We start from the raw sequence: 15,010 nt of genomic DNA, 5'->3' as shown, positions 1-15,010 counted from the left end.
TTTCAAAGGTAAGTACTTGAAAATAGTTTGGAATAGTTTGGCTTAGCAAAAAGCCCCAAAGATGAGTTCATTAGATACCTCTTCTGTTCTTCCTCTTCTTTACTACCACAACAATCTTGTCTGGAGCATTGATATCTTTTCTTTGGATCTGATGTACTGTCTTTTGATAATAAAATGAAGGTAATATTTACATGTATTGTAAATATAGATGAATGTAATCTTTAATAACTAATACTTACAAGTGGAAAAACTAATTATCAGATGAAAGTTCATTAATGACTGACTTGACTTCAAGATAGATTTCATAAAACATTTAAGATTAGATTGAATTGTCTCAAAGGAAAACTTTTTTGTGCTGGCTCATTGACAAAATGATGTTGATTTTTCTGTCTAGGGTCAAGGTTTAGCACGTGTCTGGGTTCCCATTAACTGGAAACTGAGAGCTGTGGATGTGTTCTGTCACTCCTGAAATAAAAAAAAAAAATAAGCAACCAACCTCTACATTATAGCTCTGATCTCCTTTCCATGAGTGATTTAAACCAGTGGATTACATTAATGTAAAATGAATTCTTAAATTGGGCTGTAGACTTCAGCAGGACAGCAATTTGATTCTCAGCATAGTTGTTACTGAGGAGCTGCCTCGTTTTACTCTGGTTGCCATTTCAATCACATGCTTACAAAGCACTGGCTCATAGGAAAATTTCCACTGCTTTCCCTAAAAAAGTCCAGCTTGTTAGGAAGGAAGCTGCATTTTACAATGTGCTAAGTCAATTAAGTAGGGGACAGTCACATAAGCATATCCTAGTATCTCAGTGGGAAAAACAAAACCAATTTAGAAACTGAAAACATTTATTTTAAATATACAATGACATACAATGTGGTCACTCACCTCCAGTTTGCTGCCTTAGGCTGGCAGTATCATATACTAGCAGCTCTCAAATCATTAGAAATAAAGACTGAAAACACAAGGCAAACTTCATGCTTGGTTTTCACACAGATGTACATTCAGTGTAACTGTAATGAAACTAATGGATTTAAAAGGAAACCACCAAAATCAGACCCTGAGTCCTTAATAGCCCTTACTGGCTTTTAATTTGTCAGTGCTGCTACCTAACTTATTGCAGGAACAGCGAGGTATGACATGGGGATTTGTCTGGGACAGACTGCAAAGCTTTAAAATAAGTGAGGAACTCGAGTCTTTTATTGATGAAACCTATTTTATAACAATCCTTCCTCATGTTTTTTCCTAACATTTTGTTATCCCAAGACAGATGAGAACAAGATAATTTTTTGCCAGAATTCCCCATTATTCAGCAAGTATTCCTAAATTTCAGAAGACTGTACTTCTGGGTCATGCTTCTGAGTGTCCACAGCCTCAAGTGTTTCTCCTGTTGTCCCTGTAGCACACATGGGAACTCAAGAAAGGAAGGGTTTGCATTAACCTAGAAATAGCTAGAAAGCCTGTATATCCACAAACAACTCTGCAAATTCTTTCATAATCTCTGAAAATAGACAAGAAAGACTTTTTCTTTCACTGAGGAGGCAAAGATAACTTGGACTAATCAAGGCTAAGGAGCGTAGCAGGAAGAAGGAAAGTCACAGAGTGGCTTGCTCAGGTTTTTCTCCATCATGTCCCCAAGGACACCAGTAGTCCAAGCCCATAGCTGCCTCCATCATACAGGAGGAATAGAAAGGCAAGATAGTGAGAGAATATATATTGCCTTCTGCCTTCAGCCTGAGGAAAACACTCCTCTGCCTAAGGATGCCAACCTAACTTCATCATTGACTTCAATGGGACCAGTTTGAAGTATGTTTTGTTGTTGTTGTTTTGCAAGACTTTTTAGTTTGTAAAAGTTAATCGGAGTGAAGCACAGCATTAAAAACCTTCTTCTTTGGTGTACTCTTTCATTTGCTTATTTTAGAAATAGTAATAAAACTCAGACTCAGAGCTTTGAAAGATCTGTGCCAAATGCAAAAGGGGATTTTCTGGAGTTGTTATAGATAATTAAAATGCTCCAGTAGAATTCCACGATAGCTGTGACAAGCTGGCATGCTAAGGCGACTCAGTGAAACTGCTGTGACCCATCACAGCTTTGGAGGAGAGTAAAGTGTGAGAAAGAAACTGCTCTTTCTGAGACTTCAACTCTCAGCTTACTGCTCCAGTGCCAGTAAGAATGACACAAGTGATGCTGAGTCAAGTGATGATGCAGACTCCATGCCTTGTAGCAATGCTGAATGTTAGAGCAATGAGAAACAGGGCACAATTAGCAGAGAACTGCTGCTGTTCTCATCTTCTTCAAAATCATCCTTGAGAACTGTGTATTTCTCTAAGGTGTAAGCCTTTCCACCTCACTCTCCCCTCACATAAAAACAAAGAGAAAAATTTACGTAAACAGCTCCTCAGTGCCCTAAACTGACTGCTATCAGTGTCTTTTGCTTTGTCTCAAACACAGCTTTCTGCTCTGCTGCCACATGTCCTTAGTTGCCATTGTACTTGGGCTCTGAGAAATACTCACTTCAGACAAAATACTTCTTATGAGAAAACTTGCAAATGAAGACCTGATTTTGAACCCTCTCTCCTAAGCCTGGAGTACCATAGGTTTCTAACAGTCTGTGACTGTAACAGGATTTCCTTGGAGCATCACTCAGAGGAAGAGTGGTTCTGGTCTCAAGGTTAAGAACACCTCCACTGCAAAGGTTGAGAAAGGGATAAAGCTGGGAATGCTCTCCAGAGAAACCACATACACCCTGCTTAATAAAAAAGTGTGAGAGGAATTGGACAGCAATGCAGTTGCATGCACCAAACTGGTGTTGCAACGTTTTTATTTGCTTTCTGCTTATGTCCTTACTTGGTTCCTTCTGTACTGCTAGCAGCAGCCCTCCAGAGTATGCAGCCAGATGACAACCATGTTCTGTCCATCCTGGGACAGATGTTTACTGATCTGATTCGAGGAAGGATTTGGTTTCCAGATCTACCTTCCCAGGCATATGCAAAAGACGCAACATGAGATGTTTTCATTTTATTCCTGAATTTCTCCTTGCATGCTTTGGGTAGCTATTTATTAAAAACAAAACAAACCAAAACAAACAACATCCCCCCCCCCCAAAAAAAAAAAAAACACAAAAAAAAAAAAAAAGAAAAGAAAAGCAATGTTTATGTCAAAGTTGGAGTTGGTTAGCAATAAAATAAAAAAGGACTGAAGTTTAGAAAAGGAAGCAGCATGCTGGCAAGAAAAAACAGGTGACTAGGAAAAAAGGCCAGAGAAGCAGCAAGCTGAGACACCACATCTGAAACCTGACTGTTTTTAAAAGCTATATTTGGAGAAAATAATGACTGGAATTGAAGAAGCTGCTCACAATAAAATAATGTAAAGCACTTAATACCTCATGTGCAACTTGGGAAGATTACAGTGCCTGTCGCAAGAAGTTTCTTGTCAGGAGTGTTCCCTGGGAAATGCTTGATTGAGTCAATCAAAATATGGGATAACTATTACCCATTTTATAATTTTGCACATGCCAGTCGGGATTTCATTCCAGTAGGTCATTTGATTCTCTGCAGGTGGCTCTGTTGGTTTCTGGAATAGTGCAGTGTGAATTACATGTTACACAAATGAAAGGCAGTTATAATTCTGGATAACATTGTATTTGATTCTACAAACATCTTTAGGCCTAATGCAAAGATTCCTTTGAATAATTTATCCAGCTAAGTGTCTGTGGTCCCAAACTCCTAATTTAAAAATGTTGATAAATGAAGTATCTCTTTAGCTAATAAATGAAGTATCTCTTTAGTTATCCTTTGTCAGCAACATTCATTTTAATGGAAAGTGAGTTTACAGGGTTACATGATTGAACTACTGAGCCAAGTCAGTGTTGGCAAATGATGGGCTAAATTATTGATGTTACACACTAATGAATTCTGATGAGAAATAAAATACAGACATTACATTTCAAGTGGTTCATAATTATTTTTGTACTTTAAAAGCAATTTTATTCTTTTTTCCTGAATCATACTGGTTCTGTAAAACAAAAACATAGTTAGTGATTATAACTAAAATTATTGAGTTTGAGGCAAAAAATGTTCCTGGAAGTTTTCTCCTGCAAGTACAATGCCATTCTCAACAGGATTTTGATTTTGTCTTATACCTCTGGGAGGGGATAATTAAATTAAATGCCTAATTTTTTAAACTGCTGTCTTTAAATAAAATAATCTACCCTGCAACCATGGCTAAGAGTTCAGCAGATGAGTTTATAATCTATGATATATCAGCATGTTTACTAGAGGTGTTATGAACTACCATAATTAATTCAGGTGCTGACAAAAACAGAAGAGCTGCCAAAAAGGAGTTTTCAACATGTAAACAATTCATCATTAAACCTGTGTTTTGATATATGCTTAAAATGGGTAGAAGGAGGTTACTAAACTTCAGAGAGCCCAAAGTGATGTTGCAAGGTTGAATAATTTATTTAAAATGTCATTTCTCTGATTCTTCACTCACTGCACTGGATAAATAAATCTAATTTCTTAGTTTTCACTAATAGAACCAGAGCTAAGCTCTTGCTCATTTGACAAGAGTATAATTTCATAGATCCTGTTCTTAATGTTGTCTTCTTAAAGTGGGCTTTATTTAACTTTTCTTAATTATACACTGAAGGCTTCTGTCAATTGCTGGAAAGGCAAATCTATGAAGTGTTCTTTTCTTTTTGACTCATAACAAGTTAATATTTATCTTACTTGTTGCTGCATTCTCTTGTAATTCAAACCCACCATTAGCTTCTTGAAGGAGTGAGTACCTGCAAAACAGTTCTGGTTTTACTCATTCAGGAAATCTTGTGGTCCAAATGATCAACCTTTGAGAGGTTTGTCATATTTGGTCAAAAGAGAGATTCATGAGCTACGGAATCATCATCATAAACCTCAGCATTATATAGTTTGGCCTTGATCTTGACCACACTACACAAAGACCATGCTCTAACCTCCATCTAGCAGAGCTGTTTGTCTTTATCTTCCTACTACACACTTGAGCTTTTAGGTGGAAAACACATTTCTGAAAGACTGGATTCATATCACATCTGTTTCACATAGTGAAACTTTCCAGGGAAGCCACAGAAGAATTAAGATGGTTAAGGCCACTATAGGTGTTCCTATATATTTTGGTGCTTATGTTAGCCTTTGGGCATGATGCCTAGAAAAATACTTTATGTGAGGCATAAGAAGTTGGTGTGTTAAGGCATAAGCAGTACAAAAACCAACATGCACATCCAAAATGGTAAAGGAAATTATGTCAGAATAAAGGTGTCAGAGTTTGGCCATGGGATAAGCAAAATCACAGGCCATTAAAATTCAAAGAAATCAAGCAAATTCTAATTTCTTCTATGCATTGCTCTTATTTTTTTTTCCTCACTCCCTCACTAGAAAGGTCCTTCTCATCATGCACCAATAAAATAAATGGTCATAAACAAAAATAATCACTTTAAGGATTGAAATAAAATGGGGGATCCTATTCTGAAGAATTCCAAATATGACTGTCCAAAATTCATAAGTGTTTGAGAGGAAAGCCACATACTTCTAGCAACCATATACTGGATGTTGATTTCCATGTTTCTTTAGAGCCCAGCTAACTCAGTAGCAATTTTTTCAATGCAGAAGCATTACCCCTATGAGCAGAACCAAAAATAGCTAGCCTCAATTCCCTTTAACTGTGCAAAATTAGTATTCTGTGAATGAATAATAAAATCCACAACATTTAACTACAACATTTTCAATGTTTCCTATGAGTAAATGTGACTAAATGCAAAACCTTAGAAGTAATTAAAAGGTGAGTAGCCAGGTCCCCTTAAGAAAAGTTATCTGTCATCCAGCCACATATGTCTCCAAGACAAGGCAGAAACAGCAAGATTGCTAAAGTGAAAGCAGCAGGCAAAAAAAGACACAACTGAGTGTAATCAGTATAAATGGTGATAACTCAACCCATAACAGCGAAAAATAAAAGAGAAAGCACACAGATTTTGAGGAGTGTCAGCCCTGAGGGACACCATAACACACCTGTGTTAATAATTTAGAGAACAGAAGATGTGCTTAAGCTGACTACCAACTGCCAGCTAAGAAGCAAGTCAAGAATGAGTGGGATTCAGAAAGCAAAAGGGCAAACTTTGCCTGTAACACAGGTCCTGCCCTCAGTGGGACCAGGGCACCATGAAAATCACAGACTTGACACAGTCAGTAAAATATTTCCTCCAGTCAAGATGCAGTATCCACTGAGATGCCTACAGTTGATTCAGCAAAGTTCCACAGCTGCCCTCTGCAAAATTGCTCCAATGAAGACAACACAAAATAGATCAAAGTGCTGTTCTCGTCTAAACTGGTGCAGTTCAGTTAGAACCACAACAGCTTTGCCAAAAAGTCTTCAAAGATTTTAGGACAATCAAACAACTTGAGTACAACTGTGGAAAAATGATCACAGCATTCTGACATCAAAGTGACAGTCTGTGGGTTGATGCTTCATAACTCTGTGCCCTTTGTAGCAATTTCCAGCTAATGAAGATGAGTAAAACTGCTTCCATGTCTCCAAATTCTAAATTCTGATGTTCTATTTTTATATAAAAAGTGGAGATCTCTTAAGAATTAAACCAATAATCCTGTATTTATTAAAAAGGCACCTTTGTCATGCCACCATCAGTAAAAAGCATATATATATGAAATACTTTCAGGCTACAATGAGGACAGCAATGACCCTATCTTTCTGTTAGCACTTTGGCCCCTAAAATAGTTGTAGCATAACTATAGTCAAGATAAATCATCTAAAAAGATGGACTGAATTGAAGGCTGTCAGGATTAAAGCCCAGCCACAGTCCCCAATCGAACTACACCTGCCATCATACATCATTTTTGCAATTAGACAGCTAATTGAACTTGCTCAAGAGCCAAATTATTGAAACTCCAAAATATTATTGGGAAAACAGAAGTCATTAACACAACATCACCTTGCCTGTACACTTTTGGGAGAAAAGGGTTTCCTTTTTCATCAGGGTTGTTTTTTTTTTCTAAATCAAAGAGATGACTTCTATTGGATTTTGGAGTTTTGTTTTGGTTTGAGTTTTTTGTGGTTTTTTTGTTTGTTTGTTTGGTCTTTTTTTTTTTTTTTTAAATTAAAAATGCATCTAGTAATTGTAGAAGGATTTTTTTTGGAAGACTGAAATCCTCCAAGCAAACTACAGAATATGGACTACTCTGACTATAACGGTGCTGACAGAGATTGGGTAATGCTATATTTTAATTTTTTTTTTTAATTAATTCGAGAGATCAGACAACAAAAGAGTAAAGCTCTCCTCTTAATTTCAAACTTTTAGGAAGATTTAATTGCAAGTATCTGTTTTTTAAAAGCCATCATTAACAAGAGCACTTTGCTATTAAGTGGTATCCCTCCTAAGGTTTGGGATTTTTTATTGTTTGTTAAAAGTGATGACTAACTCCAGCAATAGCTCTTGCTGGAAACATCCCCTTCACCAATGGTGTTGGCAATGTCACCTTATTTTAGGTACAGTTCTTCCTTCTCGGGCACGAAGACTTACAGGCACTATGGTCCATCTGCATGTTTGGAAATGTCTATTTTACTAGATCAGTATTATTATACTAATGTAACATAATATATACTAATATAATAATAATGACTAGACACTGGGCAAATCTGTCTTCCAGTCTGAGGCAGTTCTTTCTCATCCTAATTCCCCTGCTGTGTATAACTGGAGAGTGCTGCTAGTCAAAAAGTACCTGGTAAAAAGGCCAAAACCTCTTCCATTATCTACTTTTAAGTCTCTCTTTGGCTGTCATCCAGGTCATGGCTTCTGTAAAATATTAGAAAACACTTAGGCAGCCAATGTACTGTGTCTACTGCCTCTTCTAATTCACTCTTCCTCTGATTCACCTGCTCCTGTTTGCTCTAGTCAAGGTAGCTACTGGGTTTTGAGCTCTGAGTGTGTGGGAATCCCTGTGTTGATGCACACACACACACTGCCCAGCACTGAGGATTCTCATCCCCACTCTTTAACGTGAGATGGACACCAGGAACAATAAACTCAGGGTATTTTTTGCTGGCAGAAAAGGAAGGGAGAGGAACAGCTGTCAGATTTTATTTTGGAACTGAGTGCCACTATGCTGAATGCCATGAATATAAGAACTTCACTGAGAGAGGTATACACTGATCTGATGATGACAGATAGAACAAAGACCAGTCCCTGTACAAATAAATCACTGCTGAGACCTCTAAAATATAAAAAAAAAAAAAATCATGTTGTTGAAAGGAAACACTCTTCTACACAGTTTGGTAATTGCTCTTAGATGAACTATTTTCCACTTTAATTTTATGTATTTATATATGTATGTATCTAGTAAGCTAATATCACTCAATCTGCACAAAAACATAGGAAGAGTGATGGAATACCAAGAGAAGGATCACAAAAGGGTGTCATGGGTAGTGGAAGCAGATAAGGAACAGAATGTTGTCCAGATATTGGACAAAATGCTCTTGGTAGGTCTGAGCTACTTGGATCTGCCCATCCACAAATGTCGCTGGGCCTTAGATCAATAAGCTTCATTTATGCCCATTTCTAGTTAGCTGAGTTACTCAGGGTGACAAGGGTTACAGACACAGCTTCTCAGCATCAGAATGGAAAAATGAAGGCTGAGATGAAGGACTTCTGCAAAACTCATTCACTAGAGCACAGACCAGTTATTCACATGAGTCCAACTGCAGATGAGGTTCACAGTACAGCAATTAACACATTGTGTAACATGGGTGTGATGTAAAGATCTGTGTGTGAGGAAACCAACTGCCACCTGTGGTTTCTATGGCACTGCAATTAGTATTAGTCACGAGCTTTAGGCTGCACATTGATCACCTCTGTTCTTTACTCACTAGGGGAGCATCTGAAGACAGGAGAGAAGAGAAATCATCCCAGATATTTCCCCCCAGAAGCTAAAAAAGAAGCTTTCCCAGTTTTCCAAATGCTAAATGAGAAATTTGAGTGAAAAAAGTGCAGTTCCTGACTTACTTGTTTTCAGTGGCTCACAAGTCAGTGCAATATTTAGCACCTATAACACTCCTCAAAATCCATAAGATTATTAATCATGATTTGTGATACTCTTTAGGTATAAAAATCTGATTATAACCTTAATTTTATTTTCCTTGACTTTCCGATTTCAACATGACTGAGATTTCCTAAGAAGCAGAACATATCTGGAAATTTGGAATTTCAAAATAAAAAAAAAAAAAACTCTTGGTGAGATACTGAAAGTAGATTGTGATGTTGATGCAGTTAAATGGAATTCTAGAACCTATTCAAGTTAGATTTTGCTCTAATGCATGGGATATTAACTGTGAAATGTAATTACATAATATTAACATGTAATAAAAAAGCGTTTCTGCACTCATACAACAAAGCCTGACTGCCAAAAACTAGAAAACAAGGTTTGTAAGAATATACTGCACTAAAGCTGCATCAGCAACAGGACTTCTTATGCAAGGAGTAAGTCTGAAGAAAATTTTCACTTCAGTCTTTTAAAAATCCTTCACAAATGCCACCTGGTTATGGCCATTAACTATGGGAAGAGACTGACAGGAGTGGCTTTACAGAAACATGAATTAGATACAAGACTAAGAGAGCAACATCCAAACTATAATGTATAATAGTTATTTTCCCTAGTAAATATATACATATCTGGGGAACAAGCCATAAAATGGATACCCATACATTACTGGGAAGCATTTTTAGCTCTCATTACCCCCTTCAATGTTACTTTCTAACAAATAAGGGAAAGTCCTCATTTCACCGAGTTAGGAAGGTGAAATACTTCTGACAAAATAGTCTCCTGCTGAAGAAATGCAATATGAATACAGTGAACGTGACAATATTGTTTACCATGGAAAAAAATATTTGCACAAGACAGGACACAATAACATCCTCTAAAAGAAGTGAGCAGCAACGCTAATGCCTGTCTGTGTTTCAAATCTTTATACCCAATGTGTTTATAATAACCTTTCCAAAGCTTTGTGAGAAATAAATCTCACCTCCCTCTTTTTTCTTTTTTTTTAATGTATTTTTTACTTTTTTTCCCCCCGCAAACTACACATGGTATATGTGCTAACTTCCTGAATTCATCCTTCATGCAATTCCAGTTTATTAAAGAGGTTAAAAATTTATAAAACTCTGATGGGATATGGTTTTAATGCTTCATCACACTACCCATCATTTGCTTTTCAATCTAGATCAGAATGATCTTTCCGACTTCCCTGCAATCACCTACCTGCACAGCTAATATTTTCTGAGCGTTCTCCTGAGAGGCTGCCTGGATCCTCGCCAGCCCAGCCGGGATGCAGAGGCCGCCCCGGCTCCGCCGCCCTGCCACCGCCCCGCCCCACTGCCTCTGCACCACCCGCACCTGGGGCGGCCGCGGGGAGCAAGGGGGTCAGGGCAGCGGGGGGGAGAGGCAAGAAGGGAGGAGTGGGAGGGGGAGGGAAGATAGGTTAAAAAAAAAAAAAAAAAAAAAAAAGGAGGAAAAATATTAAATTCCCAAGTCAGAGTAGGAGAGGAAATTAATGGCAGCGTTCAAGAAGAATGATGGGGGGAAATATAGAAAGCAGTCAATAGCCCATTCTGCGCTGTACGGGCCTGACAGGAATTTCACAGTCTCTTGGTTTTTCAGCCCACTCATGTGCATTCGTCAGAAACCAGTCACATCTGGCTGCCAGGATGGGGGGTTAATTTTCTCTAAATGCCTCAGCAGTTTTGTTCTAGCTGAGGCAAACTCTGTGACTGCAAAGCTGATGAGTAAAATATTTCTACTTCACCCAGTTTAACTCAAAACCGATAGCCTCGGGACATATTGAACCTTTCTTTTTTAAAAAAAAAAAAAAAAATCTTTTGAAGCTTTTGGAACAGCACATCAGGTCAGGCCAAAGTTTAAAATGCAAGTTTAAGACTGATGGACACAAGGTTTGGTTGATTTTTTTGTTTTGTTTTGTTTTTTTATTTTCTTTTTCCCCTGTGTAAAGCTTATCATAGCTTGGCAATGTGTGCTTTAGTGCATGACAAAACTAAAGAGAATTAACTTAGCCATCAACTGCTCAGGGAGAACAATAACAGGAAAGAAATTTCCAGATAGAAGTTCCTATTAATCTACCCAGCTATAACCACATGACATGAAAGCATCTAACAGCACTAAATTGCAGTGAATGCGGCAGCTGAGAGTGACACTACTTTAAAAAAGAATTTTATATAGACATATAGAAAAGATAACACTTATCCCAGGAATTGCATTCAGTGCAGATACTCCTCACTACAATTATTCTGAGTGGGAGTGCTTACCTGATAGGTTTTTGCTATTTGCTAACAGGAATTACTGTTACAATCTACAGTTAAGAGTGGTATCAGATTTTTTTCCTTAATCTGCAAGTATTTGGAACTCATAAACACAGTGTGGCAGATCCCAGGCTAGGAGAAAAATGTTTTAATGAGATCTGAAAACCTACCAACAGAACCTTTTTGAAAATGATTGTAGGTGTTGGTAAATTGTGCTAAAACTGCATACTCTAGACTCGACACAATTTAGAAAACATAAAATAAAACCACCTAAATTCCTGCTTGGTGGAAACACATGGGTTTGTGTTTCATCCAGGTGATTACTTCACTGAATCCCATAGCTATTGTTAGCATGAGGCCTTCAAGATTATGCCTGCCAACCAGATTAACACAATGAATTGCACCATTCCTTTGGAAATATTACATTTCATTAAGGTCAATGCCACAGGTCAATAATTGGATCAGTTATAAAGGAGCTTTTACATGATAAGATATGACTGCTCTTTAGGAGCAAGCGCAGTGTGCCAGGTGAAAAATACACTTTTTCAAAAGAATGTAGATTGTAGTAATATCAAGTGAGCTATTACAGCCCAGAGAGTAATTAATGCACATTTTCAAAATTAATGGCCTGATTTTCAGAGATACTGAGTTTCCCCAAGTCCCATTAGACTCTATGGAAGCTGTGAGTACTCTGCATCTTTGTAAATGAGGCTGTAAAATATTAAAACAGGTCTTTGTACATTTTTTTTTTATTTAGTCCTGCCAGTGTATATTAAAAATGAGGGAGCATAGATAAATTCAATGGGAAAACATGAAGATATCAATCTGAATCACAGCCAAAGCCAAATATGGATAGGTTTTCCAATTTGAAAAAACATTTCTAAGTGCAACTGTTCCTTTCCTTTTAAGAAATCTTTTTCCCCCCCTGAAATCTCTGGAGTCTGAAAAAGAATGCAGGTGAGAGAGGAGCAAACCAAACAGCTGATGACATTTTCAAAAACATTCTGCTTGGCCCTGAAGAAATAAAATAAGTAGGAAACTGTCATTGGGTTATCAAAATCATCATTTTTGTATAAAGGTAAAATAATTGCAAGATCTGTTGTCAAGAGGAGGAAAATGGAGGCATCAGTGGCTAGCCAGTTCAACAGCTATGCATTTTTTTGTCTTCAGAGAATTAAATAAATAAATAAAAGTTTTAAGGTTTGGCTCCTTGAAAATTATTATTTGTTGAGAAACTGACAGTTTATAATGGTTGGTGTCCAGCAGGGCCTTCAGTGTTTCTCATTTCAAAGAACTGAATAAACACAATTTACATGCCCGTGATGGTTTGTTACCATTGTAAGTATCTCTGCACCTCCTCCATCTCATACCTGCAGTATATTTTTATTGTGCCTGTATAGTAGACCCTAGACCCAATATTTGTTAATTTTACAATATTAAATGCAACATAAATAACATTTATGCACATGATCAGAAATACTGGTCTGTGAGAAATTAACAGCTTGGTCAAATAATGTTACTTCCAAGGTTAAAATAAAGTGCTGGACTCACTAACTTAGGAGGGGCCATGCAACCTCCTGAGTCTACTGCAGACCTCTAGCTGAGGGAACAATTTTAAACAGAAAAAACTTGAGCAATCTAGCTAAAGAGAACTTCTAGCCCCAAAAGACAAGGTAGATCCAGATTTTGGGGATGCAAGAGGAAATGAAACACCAGGATCCTTGCTTCTGTCATTCTGGCATCTGCATGGCTGCAGCTGACACAGATCCCCTAATACAACCTTCTGTTAAAGGGACTGTAAGGGTTGCTGCAGCATCACAACAAAATCTGTTCTGCAAGGAGGAGCAACAGCTCTCAAAGAGGTGTGGGTTGTTTTCTTTTTAACTGGGAGGGATTTTTTGCTGCAGGTGGCTTCACCCAGTCCTCATCCTGCAAAGGAAGAGATGGTGACCTGATGGCTTTGCTGGAGAGGTGCCTTTGTGAGCTGCTGGGGAGAATGAATGATGCTGTCAAGGAGTTGCCCTCACCACACTGCTACTTGGGGCTTCACTGTTACTCTCCTCTATTTGTGTTGTGGCTCCCTTCTGTGCTTCACAGCAGAGGGGAGCATATGGCTCTCTGTTTGTTTAATTCTTTGTTTATATATGGTACTGGTATCATCAATAATATCTGTGTAAATCTGACCAAAAAAAAAAAAAAAAAAAAAAAAAAAAGAGGTGTGATCTAGCTGTCATTGCTGTTTCACTTGGAAACTCCTGATTTTGGGGTACCTTATTCTTTCATCCCCTTTATTATTAACTCAAGGCACTTCAGTAAAATAATGCCTGGTTCACAGCAATAAGCTAATATCTTAATCTGCAATTTCCTTTGAGGGATCAAACTGGGATAAAAAGCATCTGGTACTATTTAAAGCTGAGGCCTATTCAAGCCTAATTGATTATTCCAGTGGTATCATTCCTAGGTCCTCATTAATTAACACTATCATAATATTTGGGTTTTCTATACAGTAAACAAGTAAATGGAAAGAAATTCCCACACAGAGAGAAGGAACTGTATCTTCTTCAGACTAGAAGAGCTTTTTGCCTCTCTTGCCTGGCAATCCACAGGAACTCAAAATTTTTACCTGCTTGTCTTTCATTACACAGTCCAGCTGCATGGGACCAGAGCAATGCAAGATTACTGACATCGAGTCATAGAGTCAACAAGGTTGGAAAAGACCTGAGAGATCATCAAGTCCAACCTATCACCCAGCACCTCATGACTAACTAAACCATGGCTTCAAGTGCCACGTCCAATCCCTTTTTGAACACCTCCAGGGACGGTGACTCCACCACCTCCCTGGGCAGCACATTCCAATGGCAGATCACTCTTTCTGTGAAGAACTTTCTGCTCATCTGACAATGAACCCAAAACTAGGGGTGTTTACCTAGTTAAACATCAAATGGCATGTGACCCCATTAAGAAAACAAAGTGAACAGCACTCATGATGCTTTCTCTCATCATCCTCACAAGTGCTGTTCACTTTGGAGACATTCAAAACCCACCTGGATGTGTTCCTGTGTGGCCTGGCATAGGTGATCCTCTTCTGGCAGGGAGGTTGGACTGGATGAGCTTTCAAGGTCCCTTCCAGCCCCTAACAGTCTGTGATTCTGTGATTCTCAGTCAATAACATACTGCTTGGGCTGCCTCAATTACCAGTCTGGCCAGTTACTACATGCTAGCATTACGCTAGGTTATGATCACAAATCTAATTCTCCTCTCTGCTGTTTTTAATTAGTGAGATTCAACTGATCAGAATTTCACTGTTCCTGTTTCACACCTGAGAATCCAAAGAGAGAACCAGACCCTTCTCAATGAATAACATTTCATTTTAATTTCCAGTATTAGAATTATTTGTAATACCAACATACTCTGCTTTTAGAATACACACTTGCATCTAAGGTGCCTGATCCAGCACCACTGTGAGGTTCTGGGTCAGAGAACAGACAGCAAATATTATTATAGGCAGAATTAGTGTGCTGCTTGTCTCAAAAGAAGACTCTGTAAATTTTGCCAAACTTTAAACATTTGATCTAAAAACGTGTACGGCAGGTGTTTGCCTCAGGCTGGATTTGTTTGGATAGCCCAAGCAGTTTTCATTTTGTGTGTGAGGGAT

At 38.1% G+C, this 15,010-nt stretch overlaps 1 protein-coding gene across 1 annotated transcript in view; it reads right to left on the bottom strand.

Moving 5' to 3' along the window:
• CCDC178 (coiled-coil domain containing 178) overlaps nt 1-15,010 on the bottom strand; it is a 114,485-nt gene that overhangs the window by 1,429 nt on the left and 98,046 nt on the right. The window contains 1 exon segment of the mRNA XM_054394780.1: nt 10,301-10,385. Within this exon segment, the coding sequence (XP_054250755.1) occupies nt 10,301-10,385 (85 nt within the window).

Source organism: Indicator indicator, chromosome 31 (genome assembly GCF_027791375.1).
Source record: "Indicator indicator isolate 239-I01 chromosome 31, UM_Iind_1.1, whole genome shotgun sequence".
Classification (NCBI taxonomy): Eukaryota; Metazoa; Chordata; class Aves; order Piciformes; family Indicatoridae; genus Indicator; species Indicator indicator.
Note: the sequence above shows the minus strand (reverse complement) of the source record. Positions and strands in the feature narration are given on the sequence as shown.